A 13,700-nucleotide genomic window follows, 5' to 3' on the forward strand; every position below is an offset into this window, starting at 1 on the left:
GAACCTCACATCAAGTGACAGACCCGTACACATTATTTGTACCCTGTGTGTGATGGATACAGGGTTGTACGCAATCCTGCTTTGGGTTCAACTCTCTTGTGGTCACTTTGCACTAATTGCCAGCATAACCTATTTAAACATATCACGTGATGTGAAGTTCTGCCGTCGCAGCACTGCATAGAGGTTGAGCTGGCAGTTGCACACTCTTGGGGTCATGTTCTCTTGTCATTACACATGCAACAGAAAGCATTCCAGGACAAGTGCTCATCCTCCCTCCCCAAACACACACACGGCATTCACAAGCAGCAATGACTCACAACGCAACGTGATACTGCAAAGGCATACACTGGTGACAGTGAAAGCAAACTGGCAAGATGACGACGCCGAAGACGTGGTGTGGCCATGATATGCTGGTAGATGACTTCATCATGTGGCAGTGAGTATGTCAACTACATTGGCCAGGACACGTGCCATGTAGCACAAGCTGCACCAACTGTAGTCTACAAGTCGGAACAAACAAGGCAAATACCGTAAAGTCGCGTATAAAAGCCGCGGCTTACATTACCTTTTTGGGTAAATTTGGCAGGCTTCTATATGAGACAGGCTTCTATACAAGACAAGAATTTCTATGTATGTCAACACTAAAACCAGGCTTATGTGCCGACATTGCATCTCGAAAAATCAGACTTCTATTCAAAACAGGCTTCTACATGAGACAGGCTTTTTTACAAGACACTACGGTATACTTGCAAGTAAGCGAGCCACTCATGTACTAATCTGGACATGAGAACAACTGCACAACTCTGAACTCCATGCCACGGGAAGTGCACAGCTCTTGTCTCTCAAAGTTCTATTCTGAAAAATTAGTACCCAGCATGACTATGGCAAAAGCAGTACTGGCGATAAAATCGCAGCACATGCATGCAAAAAGGATATGCCAAGAAGGCAAACCAGTGCTTGTATTGAACCACAGGAAAAGCAGAGGCATCAACCCTTTACGTACCGGAAAATGTACGGAGACTCAATTTGACCCCAACTCACCTCATTTTCCATATTCTCCGGATCATAACTTTAGGGGCCATCCGTAAATATCGATAGTTTTTTCAATCCGTGAATTTTACAAAGTAACCAGGACCCACCACCCACCCCCCTACTTTTTACGGAATAAAATATTGATGACACATGTACTGTACCTACATAAATGTAGGTGGAGTCCATGGAGTCCATACACAAGCAGGCATGCGCTCACCGTGTCATTCATAACTAGAGTACAGCAATGTATTTTGGCTAGGGGTGAAACAATTATACCGAGTACTCGAGTACTCGCTCGGTTTTTTCAAAAATAATCGTACTCGGAATAAATCAGAGTACTCGTTCATACGTGGTACATGCATTTTCTACAGAAATCTGCAGTTTCAGGGCAGCAGTCGGCAGATGGTGATGTGCAGACTGTGTGGTGAACATTTGTTCTCGAGTGGAGAGAGCCCAATTGACCCACCAACCAATATACCTGAGAAAAATGACTGCTACTCAGTTCAATCAGGGTTGCACCATGTTATTTTAAAGCCCTTGGTGTGCAATTTTTAGGAGATGAAAAATACTCGAATACTCGAATATTCGATCGGAGAAAATCAGAGTACTCGAACTCGGGATCTCAGTGCCAACTTTCACCCCTAATTTTGGCAGACTTATGCCAGGAATGTTGTCCAAGAATCACTTGCTCTTCAGCTCATTCCAAATACATCATACCCTTTATGGGCAATCAATCCAGCAAGCACATGCATTGCTGAATACATAAGAAACCATACAGCGTATGACTATAATGCTACTTCCTAGCTTCTGCCCGTCCTTCGCTCTGAGTGAATTGGCCTTTTGGATGATCTCCGACCTTGCCTGCGGGTCTGCGGAAAACGTCTCCATCCACTGCTTCTGTGCTTTGGTGAAAAACGCAGATCGATTATTGGACGTTTCAACAGTCCACAAGGCCTCGATGACGGCGTAGTAGCCATCGTCGTCTTCACCAGGGCTGTCAAGCTCTTTGAAAAACTTATCTTTTTTGGCAGCTGTACCAAACAAAGTAGTCTGCCGTGCCATTTTCGTTAGGCAGCTGTACCAAACAAAGTAGTCTGCCGTGCCATTTTCGTTAGGCCACGCTCCACATGGGAACTGTTCCAACCATTGGCGATGTAGCAATTCTTCGATGTGGAGTTCAAATAAGAGCTGGACTTGACCCGGATTAATCAGGTATTGTGATACTTCGAATAATTGTGCAATAATTATACTTGTGAATAATATCTGACAAACTTCCCTCTTTCTTTTGCTTCAAGAGTTTCGATCTCCACTACATTTTTTGGAGACAACAATCTACGTGTACGTGTGGTTCGACGCACGCAGACCCACGCACACGCAGTACTGGGCGCCAGGTCCGCGTGTCATCGATATTTTACTTTGAATTTCGGCTGCACCCACCACCCAGGTACGAAAATTTCACGGATTGTAAAAACTATCGACATTTACGGACGGCCCCTTAGTCTCCTTTGGACAAATTTTACGATCTTGGGCTAGAACTCTTGGATGTTGAGGCAATTGCATTCATGTTAAGAGAAAGGATCAATAAGTTCGAGTTGTGACTAACAGTCCACCAAGGTAACCAAGGTAACGAGATAATAATATACTGTCAGATAGTGCCACAACAAGGCACAAAACTGACAGAGGTACTGAGACATTCAACGACCTGACACCTAGCTCCAACACAACTACGAAGCGCAAACCAACAACTCTCCAACGTGGAAGGCTCAGGTGGGAAGAATTCCAACGAGGGGAAGGGAGGTGCCAAGTAGGTACACTATCTGACAGCATATTATCTTGTTACCTTGGTGGATTGTCAGTCATACCGTATTTCCGCGCATATAACGCCATGGCGTTATAGGTGAAACATCGCTGTTTTGGACCAAATTTTTGGAGAAAATAGCCTCGGTTTTAACGCCATGGCGCTAAAAGTGAGAGACGCGTACATGCAAAAAAATCGGCAGAGTATGAACTTCGAGTACTCGTACGGTGCCGTTGCACGTTCATGTCGAGCATCCATGTACTTTCAATTTTCCCTGAAAATTTCAAAATGTGAACCTATTGTGTACAAGGTGGCATGGAAACTTGTGTGAAGGTGCGGTGGCGGTATGGCATGTGACAGTGGGGATGGGTACATGCAGAGAGAATCACCGCTACTGTACGTTCACTGAAAGAATTGAACTCACCTTTAACGCCAGATGCAACTTCCTCCACATTGAATTTTGTTCACTTATAACGCCATGGTTTCATAAGTGAGGGTGGCCTTATATTCGGATATAACGTCATGGCTTTATATGCGCGGAAATACGGTAACTCGTAACTTATTGACCCTTACTCTTTACAAGGTTTCATTAGTCATACTGCCCTACTGCCCTACTTACTTGCTTAGTGATAGCAGCTTCACCAACTGATTCAAATAAACCCTGCACGTCAACCTGGCCGAGTCGCAGCATGAACACTGGATGACCATCTGAAGTAGGGAATCAAGCAGGAGTACGAGTGTCAGACAAAGCCTATTCACAGTCCACCGCGAAAAGAGCGGTGATTAGGCTGATCGAACAAGAGTACGAGTGCTTTGATTACAATTCTAACATGCACCCTGTACCGTAAAGTATCGCCAGAGCGCCCCACCATCTCGTCCTTTCGTGGTCGTCTTGTGGAGGTGGTTTCCTGCCTGTAGGTCATACGACACGGACCTTGTACACACATTGCATGTTGTGTAGTCAATCCGTGCCCAGTTTACCTTCGAGAGGATGTGAGCTCCACATAAAAATATGCCAAGTGTGACCTTAGCACACGAAAGTTCCCACATCATACAAACTTAGTAGCATACTGCCATACGATTTTCTTCACTTGCCTGTAAAATCAAGGTGCGGCGCTCTCGTGAGACGGGGCGCTCTGGCGGTACTTTACGGTACATGCGAATCAAACTTATAAAATATATATGAGGCATGGGCAGCAAAAACCCGGGTTAGATGATATTTAGCGAAAATAAGTTTTTGAGGGCTTTGAACTGTCCACTAAATGAGTGATCTATGGGCCAAGTTTTGGAGCTCTGGGCACCTTCCAAGATGGTAAAAAGAACACCCGAAATGATGGGTGAAGGTCGACAAAAATGGTCAGCAAAAGGGCAACATGGAACGCAGTTACAGCTAGCTCTAATGGAGTGGCTGAGAATAATTTAGCATATTTATAGGTCTTGAGGGAAGCACACAGTACTCTAGTTGAAAATATAGTAACATTGTTGCCTGCACTTGCTGCAATGTTACTTGAAAACTCAATCCCTGTCATGTGCAGGTCTGGTGTTGTATGCAGACTTGTCAGACAGAAAGAAGCCAAGCAACTGACGTTTTACATGGCTGGGAAGAATCTACAACTAACTTAGTACAAGACTAGATATGCATGCTGGGCCAAGCCAGATACATCCACCATTGGCACCAAGCATGTTTTGCTCTCCTACGCACAGCAGCTCCTAGATACATGCATTATACTGTGACAAATTTCATGCGCACCGCAAGCGTGCATGTATACTTGCAACAATTTTATTCACAAAATATCTTCTATCAAGTAAGGTTTAGTTCATTCAGGGCTGTCTCCGTATCTCACCAACTTATTCAGCTGCGAATAGTCGCCACGGAGTACTGAATCTCGTTCGTCACTCTCAGCGCTGCTGTCCGCGTCGCCACTTCGTGTCAAGGAGCTCTCAAACTCATCGTCTAGGCTGCCTCCGCTGATGGCTTGTCATCTGAGCGAAACCTCTTCACTTTCACCTGATTCTTCTTGCGGGAGACTATCACAGGCAGCGGAGTATCTCTGGAGATCCAGCTGCCAAATATTCTAGTCGCTCGTGCTCCATCAAGAATTTGTGACGGGATCGTTCCGCCAAGATATTGTTTGTTCCGCTCTCTTTTGAGCGCATGATTTCCAGACGCTACACAGAGAGCAAACGCCTCCACGATGACTGAAAACGCCCACCTGGACGTCCCAAGTGCTTGGCGGATAAACTACAACTGCGATGACAACAAAAATTTTTAATTATAGTGAAGCCACCAAGAGGAAAGTACTTTCAAAGCGATAGCGCAAGAAGTCTTTCCGATTTGATCGCGGTGACTAAAAAACGACATCGGTTCGGTTTTTTCGCAAATATTGGCATTTTGAAAAATCGCCAGGACCCCGGTTCTTGCTGCCGATGCCTCATATAAATATTGTGCGAAGGGCTGTGTTTGGCTGATGGAACATGAGCAACTTTTTTCACTACATACCTGACATGAACAACCATTTTAATTTTCTTATCGTGTTTTTATTTATCGTGCTTACATAGCACAGCTCAAACTCCTAGAGTTAAAAAGGGGAGCTAGATCAGTAAATCAAAGCTCTCCTGGGTGGGCTTGATCAGAAAATCCAAGGCCGCCTGGGCGGGAACAGTTTTGGCAGTGAGCAAGTACATGTGTGTGTGTGGGGGGGGGGGGGGGTTGTGTGGCATTGACTAACCCTTGTCAGAATAATGCCATCCGCCTGGGTAGTACAAGCGCAATACCTCTGGCTGTACCCAAGACTGGATAATCTGATCAACCTGGTACTGCTTTCTCCAACCAAGATGATGACATATCATGTCACGAGCCTGTGCACATAAGCAAAAAGAAGAAAAAACGACAAGAGAGAAACACAGTAATGTTGCACTGTCCAACTGATGTTTAAGCTATAGCAGGGGCCGTTATAGTGAGGCCTGACATGTATGTCCGATACTACATGACTGTATTATTATCCAAGTGGGGTATCAACAGACACAGCAGTCACAGTAGTACAGCAGTCACAGCAGTCACAGCATACTAGGTTACGGTGCAGACCTACGTCAAGTGCATATGACCTACGTCAAGTGCATATGACCTACAACAAGTGCATATGACCTACGTCAAGTGCATATGACCTACGTCAAGTGCATATGACCTACGTCAAGTGCATATGACCTACGTCAAGTGCATATGACCTACGTCAAGTGCATATGACCTACGTCAAGTGCATATGACCTACGTCAAGTGCATATGTGTACACATGTGTGCACAGTGCATGTTTTTGCACAAGATTGGAAACTTTGTATTCTGGTTTTTCCGTGACATGGACGCAGTTCTTTCTCTCCACAAGACCTCTGCCACCACTTGAAACCAGAACAATACCTTAATCTGAAGAAAGGACCAAAAGTTGAAATGATATCAGTAGTTGTCCAACACTGACAATTATAAGCAGGCTATTGGTGAGTCACAACGTGCAACAGTTAGCAGGCTATTGGTGAGTCACAACGTGCAACAGTTGGCACGATATTGACTGCTGTGTTACTGACATTCAATGACCTGACGTTAAGCTCCATCACGTCTCGAATACGCACACCAACAACCTTCCAACTTGGAAGGCTCCTAGTTACGGAATAACGTGAAGGTGAGGCAACTCAAGATGAAAACAGGCTAAATGTCACAGCAAACTAAGAATGTTAGCTGTGACAAGATGATGACGGAAGACGAAGGACCAATGGCTTTCATTGTGAGTGTTGGACAACTATGGATAACATTTCAACCGTTGGTCCTTTCTTCTTGATTTTAATCCGTGCCTCTCCATCCGAGTTCAAACTTCATCTGATGCAATAATAATGTAATAATGGTCTTTTGAAAATGAATTTGATCACTATAGGCGATATCAAGAGCACATAACCAAGAGTTTGCAACTCGACGATCCCCCAGCTCCCGGCGGAATTTTTTTATGACATCAGTCTTTGGCGGTGGTTTGGCTCACTGATGCCATCACGCGTAGCAAGAGATCAAAGTACAAAGAAGTTGTACACCACAGCTACGGTAGTCAAAGCAGAACAATGGATGATAGATCAAACTGTCCTGAACCTGATGAACTCTCACCGTATCTACGAAACAAGTGTGGGAAAGCATACACGCTTGATCATACTTCTGCCAAAGAATGAATCCATGAAGAAATTCCACCGTAGATGAACCCATCACAGCTCGAGATAGGAGTTGCACACTCTTGGTTATGTACTCTTGGCGATATATTACTATACGCGATAACTGCTTATACTTAGTCATGGCAAATGAAAAATGACTCAGAAGTAGCGACAAGCTCGACCATTTGAAAATAATCTGAACCATCCACCGTCCAACCGTCCAACTTTTGTCACCTTCAACTTCTTTGGATATGCCACTTTTCTATGTAGAAAGTGCACAATCGCACTTTACCCTATAAATATACTCATTCCTTTTTCACCATAATTCCTTTATCTGCTATTCATTCGTTATCTACCTCCACTGAGGAGCTCTTAATGAGCGAAACAGCTGTCTGGAGGATATGGAACATCTACCCAAGAACGAACTTCCTCGCTATGGAGTCGTGTTGTGAATGTGGGCCAAGAGCGCAGTGTGGAGAGGTGGACGGTTCAGATTAAATGAAAATGAATTTGAGAAATTGATCACTATAGCCGACATCAAGAGTGCATAAACAAGAGTATGCAACTGTGGTTATGGGTCAGTGCGCGGCGCGCTGCCTTCATTACGTAACTTGCCTTCATCACGCTCTGAAAGCATGCATCCAAACTCTCAATTTCTCGCACGAGCCCATCCGTTTTTGCTCGATTCGTTCCAGTACCTACACAATCTCTGAATTCTGGCGCGTGAACTCCAGTTCCGTACGAAAGTTCATTTCAAACTGGAGGGAAAGTGCGGTGTTTGATTTTCCGCAGTGCGCGGACTGCAGCTGAATGATGTAATGAAGGCAGCGCGCCGCGCATCTGACCCATAGAAAAGAGATCACAGTTGCATACTCTTGTTTATGGACTCTTGCCGACATACTACAATAGCCTCCAACCCTATAGGCGATGTACCTACTGTACCTGTATTTTCCATTTTGTTAATTCTCCTACTGTGTTGCATGTATGTACAACTACCTGGATGTACAACTACCTGAATGCACATCTACCTGAATGCACGGCTACAATCTGGTCGTGGTCGAGCGAAAAAGTGGTCCGGCCGAAGCCGGACCTGCTGCTACGCCCCCGTACCTGAATGCACAGCTACCTAAAAGCACAGCTACCTGAATGCACAGCTACCCAAATGTACATCTACCTGAATGCACAACTACCCAAATGTACATCTACCTGTGTGTGAAGTGAGTTGTTCACCTACAGGTAAAGGTAGTAGCAGTATTTGCTGTGTTTTGTTGATGCATATCTACATTGGCATATAAGCTTATCCAATGGCCCTTTCGAAAGTCAAGTAGGCCCACAGGCTCTTCCGCAAGATTCTTTGCTTCATAAGCAGAGCAGATCATCGGACACAGCTATGGTGCTTTAGACTGAGTTCATAGACCATGTGAACATTATCTTGACGAGCAAAGAATATCTGAAGAGCACCATTGACACAACTCAATAGTAAAAAAATGGTAGCTAAATGTCAACCCCAGCAAGACAGGGTGGACCCATTTGTACGTAGCAAAGGATCTATCGCTAAGGGGAGAGAGGAGACATACGTGGGCAGGTGTGCGAATTCTTGGGTATCCGTCTGGGAAACTACAGGACATTAGTGAGGTTCTGCCACACGGTAAAACGTGCCAAAGTACGTATGGCAACCTCGCCGCAGTACGGGATCAAGTTTCATACGGATTTTTTCATACCGTTTTCCGTGTGAAGCGCGCTTCACACGGACTGGACTCCGTGTGAAAACTGAGCGTACAGAGTACACGTGGCGGGGAGTTCGAGCATGCTACGTACAGCAGAACCGGTGCAACGTAGGAAAAATCCGTGTCAAACTTCACTGCAGTTGACACGGAGTTTGGTACGTAGTTCCGTGTAGCAGAACCTCTCTATTAAAGGGGAACTGCCGCTTACATTGTTCTTTGTCTTATCCTGTAGTCGTTTGGCTCCTGATCGCGATGGTGTATGTTGTTTTTCTCTGCGATGACTGGAAGTGGGTGAACACTTGAAATGAAGATGCACAAAATTGTCCGGAAGTACCAAGTGACGTCACGCCAGACTCGACCTCCACGCGTACATTCGTCGTCAAAAACAAAGTCAAACCCGTGCATTGGTCGATCGAGCTAGTGGCTTTGATGTACGGTGCACGCGTGTCTTGTGCACTCGGACAGCAAATCTTGACTGATGTGTACGTCGAACACCATGAGAACGTCAAAAATGGAGAAAACAAACAAAGTCAACAGCTTGTTGTCGTGCCGGTACTTCCTCTGTGAGGCTCCCGCTCTTCGTTTTGTTTTGTGCTCAGGAAAGAGTGGAAAGAGTTTTGTTTGCTGATAGTGTGACTCACATACCTCGTACTTCTAAATGATTTTGTTGTATGGAAGGTTGCGGTGTTGCCCACGCGGCTCTGAAATGAAAGACGTCGGAGCCCGTCATCCGCGTCTTCAACAGTATCGTCATCAGACGAATCACTTTCACGTAGCTACGTTCCTTCAGGGCTTGGGGTGGTAGTGTCATCGCCGGCCAGAGGTGGCGTGGTACTGTTTTCTGCACAAGCGCTCATTCTTGTGTTGTTCCCCACACGAAACGGTCAAAACAACTTACTTTTGTGCTCGCAAAATAAAACTAAGATCTTGCAGAGGAAGTAAAAAAGGTGAAAGCTCAGCTGCTGTTTATTTGACTGTGCAACTACACGTGGGTCTCTTCTTTTTGACGTTCTCCTTCTGAACAACGCACCCATATCTGTATCCAAGTTCATAAGGCACACGTGCACCGTACATCGGAACAACTAGCTCAATCGACCAGCACACGGGCTTGACTTTTTTCGATGGCGAATGTACGCGCACGAAGGTCGAGTCCGGCGTGACGTCACTCGGTACTTTGGGACAATTTGGGGTACCTTCTTTTAAAGCATTCACTCACTTCCAGTCATCGCAGAAAAAAACAACGTACACTGTCATGATCAGGAGCCCAAAGAATACAAGATAAGACACAGAAAATGTTTGGTGACAGATCCTCTTTAAACACATCGAATTGTTGACTGACAGTCAGTGACGATGCTATGTGTAACGACACGTAGATGTGATCCGAATCATAATCTTACTTTTTCAATGTTGAACTCCCTTGCTCTCAAGAATCGCAGAAGCACAGCATCATTCGGCATCTTCTCAACAAATCAGAAGAAAACGACAAAAAAAACAAGAGGTAAACAGCACACATGGAATTGGCTTATTTCACTCACGCTGTCATGACAACACATGAAATTGGCTTTATTTTGTTGCAAAAGAAGGATCCACGAGCGGGATTCGAACCCAGCACCCCTGTCTTTCCGGGACAGTGCCCTACCGATTAGGCTACCGGGGATCACACACACTCATGGGTCCTTCTTGCTACAATTTCACTCACGCTGTCATGACAACACATGAAATTGGCTTATATCACTCACGTTGTCATGACAACACATGGAATTGGCTTTATTCCCGTAGCTATGCAGAAGACGTTACTTCAGTAACGCCTGGCGCTAGCAAGGGTCCACACAGCTTTAATTTGGTATTTGTTTGTTTGTTTGTTTGTGTCACGCCTGGCGCTATCCCGCATCTGTCCCGTACAGTATCGTACCATCAAACACAGCTGGCCACAATATTTGCTGGCTCCCGTATCTGTCCCGTACCGTACCGTACCATCAAAGACGGCTGGCCACAAACAACTGGCCACAATATTCAAATAGGGCTTTCAAATGCAAGATCATCATTCCATGTGTCTGGCTAATTTATTCTTCTACCCCCCCCCCCCCCCCCCCCCCTGTTATGCTACCTATTCAATATCGCACAAGTGGAGAACCCCTCGATAGGCTACCTGCCTCTGGGTCATCCCCCAAATAAAGATAATAATAATAATAATACGAAGTAGTGGTTGCGACTTCGGCGATAATTTGTAAGAAAGGGTTTGCTCCCCACACCGGAGCTCGCGCTATTCCGCCGTTGCTCCGGTGTGGGGAGCAAACCCTTTCTTACAAATTATCGCCGAAGTCGCAACCACTACTTCGTACTGTTGTGCCCAGCGCGGGCTTGCGACTAGTTGGTTTGGAGGTGACAGCGTTGCGAATGACCGAGGGTCCTCGACGTCTGTCTCACCGTCCTGGAGCGACACTGACTCACGCTGCTATCTGGTGTTCACGAGGTGTTTGTCGCGCTGGAAACGGAGCGTCTCTGTAAGTTTGTATCCCCGGTGATGTTTGTGCCTGGAGAGCACTATATAAGTGGTGCTCTTCAGGCACAATCTTCCTCAGCCTACTCAAGCTCAACTGATGAGGGGTGAATTCCCCGAAACACTGTGTATTGAGCAGGGAGTGGTGCTTTCTTGCAGGTTTGCCGAGTCGAAGGTTCGATGGACTTCTCGTGTGCTCTGGATGGCAGTCGTGAGTCAGTCAAGTGTCAAGTAAAGTCGGCGGAATAGCGCGAGCTCCGGTGTGGGGAGCAAACCCTTTCTTAATAATAATAATAATAATAATAATAATAATTTGTAAGAAAAAGGGTTTGCTCCCCACACCGGAGCTCGCGCTATTCCGCCGACTTTACTAATAATAATAATAATAACAACGTGAAGCAACTTGGAAGAATTAGTATGTATGCGAAGTGTATCGGGGGTGCATGCAGGGCGATAGTGCGGGTTCGAATCCCAGGTTATGTCTTGAAAAAAAAGGAGAAATGATAAATTTACTGTGCTTTTTTTTGCCTAGGTCATCAAGGCAAAAAAAGCATAGCGTAGGGCCCTGAGCTTCCAAGCTCTCTCGTTTCACTCACGTCATGACATAAGGTAAGAATGCATCACCAGGCTAAAAGAGAGCAACGGTAATGAGAGTTTGAAAATAACAAGAGTACATGAAAACCAGAGTGTGCAGCTTGGGGCTTTTTCTACTATGGGTGTATGTCACGGCGGAATTCCGTGATTTTACATCATATTTGGCGCAGATCTGAGGCGGGAAATGGCGTAGTGCGTACAACTGAGCTGCAGTTGTGCAGAAAGAGACCTGGTTGAATCCTGCTTGTACGCACTACATCACTAAAATGATGTAATCACGGAATTCCGCCGTGACAGCAACCCATCCGAGCTGCACACTCTGGTTTTCCTGTACTCTTGAAAAACTAAAAATAATAAGATAGATGGCCAAAGCAATGAAGACCGAAACGCTGTGCACAAACTACAAAAGCTAAAATAGTCAATGTTGACACAGAAATTGAGAGACGGGCAGAGATAGACGGAAAGATGGAGGAGGCCAAAAGGGGAACATAGTTTGTTAATTATTCGGCAATTTTGCGGGCATGAGAGAGAGAGAGAGAGAGAGAGAGAGAGAGAGAGAGAGAGAGAGAGAGAGAGAGAGAGAGAGAGAGAGAGAGAGAGAGCATAACAGAGGCAGTACATTAGCTAGTCTACCGGGTGTTACCGGCCGTTGTGAGTTCCCTTGGGGAACGGACACGATAATTCTCTTTTTTTACATTAGCTGAGCAGATAAACAGGCAAGCAGACAAACAGTAGCACATACCTTATCTGCAAATCTTGATGCTGAGATCAAACTGCGAAGCTGTACATGGAACAATGGATGGATGAATGAAATACATGTGAAGACAATTGTCCATGTTGAAAGTTGTATGCATTTAATAGGAGTCAAACGGGTGTACCTTTAACTAATGAACGGGTAATTTTCTTAGCGGGCGGGTTAATGGGTACTCTTTAGCAGCCATGTTAAAAAAAATTGCGCAATTTTCATATAAAATTATAATTTATCTGTTCTCGGGTTGCATTTTGAAATCACATTGTGATTCGCAGATTGATTTGTGTCTGTTAGTTGGAGAGGTAGATCTACTAGGTGCGAAAATGCAACAACAATGCAGACATCCAGCGTGGAGTTGTAAATAATTGACTCCCGCCTGGAATACACGATCCCAGCAACTGACTGGATCATCGAAATCCAAACGGGTACCCTTTTACTAACGGTACCTAAGATTAACGGACGGGTACCCGGTACACCCCTTTGACCCCTAATTGCATACCTGTTATACGACTGCAGAGTACTGTCTGGTGCCAAGAGTTACAGCCTAGGCCGTTCTTACTTGTCATGTAGAACTGCCTACTAGTATATAGTTGAGTCACTCTGTATATACGGGTATCATGCACCTTGGCAATTTCTAGCCTATTCATTCTTCAGCGCAGCGTTCTTTGGCGCCTGACAGTACTGTGGTCACAGAATTGACCAATCTCGTTGCACCTAGCAGGACCTACAATGTAGACGAGGTGGTCAAGGCACACTTACACTTAATGCTTCTGCCGAGCGCGTTCACGCTGCGCTTCATTCATTAACCGGCGGCGATCATCTACTCGAAATTCATCCAAACACTTGTTTGGCAGTCTACTGTAAGACATGTTATTATAACGAGTCGCAAATTTAACGATTGTCCAAAATTCATAGGTTAACGAGAAGATATGTTAACGATCTTGCAGTATTCTGCCATATCCACACACAGCATATATGAAGCAGTACGGCCTCAACGGATCTTATTATAACGAAGAAATGTCATCCGTTAAAACGTTAGATTTGCTTCCTCGTTATATATACATGTCTTACAGTAGTTCAAGTAGCTGGCGAGCAAAGACTGACAATGTCCGTGTC

General features: G+C 45.2%; 1 protein-coding gene across 1 annotated transcript in view; it reads right to left on the reverse strand.

Moving 5' to 3' along the window:
- The window catches only part of LOC135811551 (SEC14-like protein 1), a 44,201-nt gene that overhangs the window by 14,998 nt on the left and 15,503 nt on the right, over positions 1-13,700 (reverse strand). The window contains exons 7-10 of the mRNA XM_065324781.1: positions 12,576-12,614; positions 10,137-10,196; positions 5,560-5,689; positions 3,450-3,538 (exon numbers count right to left, since the gene is read on the reverse strand). Coding sequence (XP_065180853.1) covers positions 3,450-3,538; positions 5,560-5,689; positions 10,137-10,196; positions 12,576-12,614 — 318 coding nt within the window. The remainder of the gene's footprint in view (positions 1-3,449; positions 3,539-5,559; positions 5,690-10,136; positions 10,197-12,575; positions 12,615-13,700) is intronic.

The sequence above is a fragment of the Sycon ciliatum genome, chromosome 3, assembly GCF_964019385.1.
Source record: "Sycon ciliatum chromosome 3, ocSycCili1.1, whole genome shotgun sequence".
Lineage (NCBI taxonomy): Eukaryota > Metazoa > Porifera > Calcarea > Leucosolenida > Sycettidae > Sycon > Sycon ciliatum.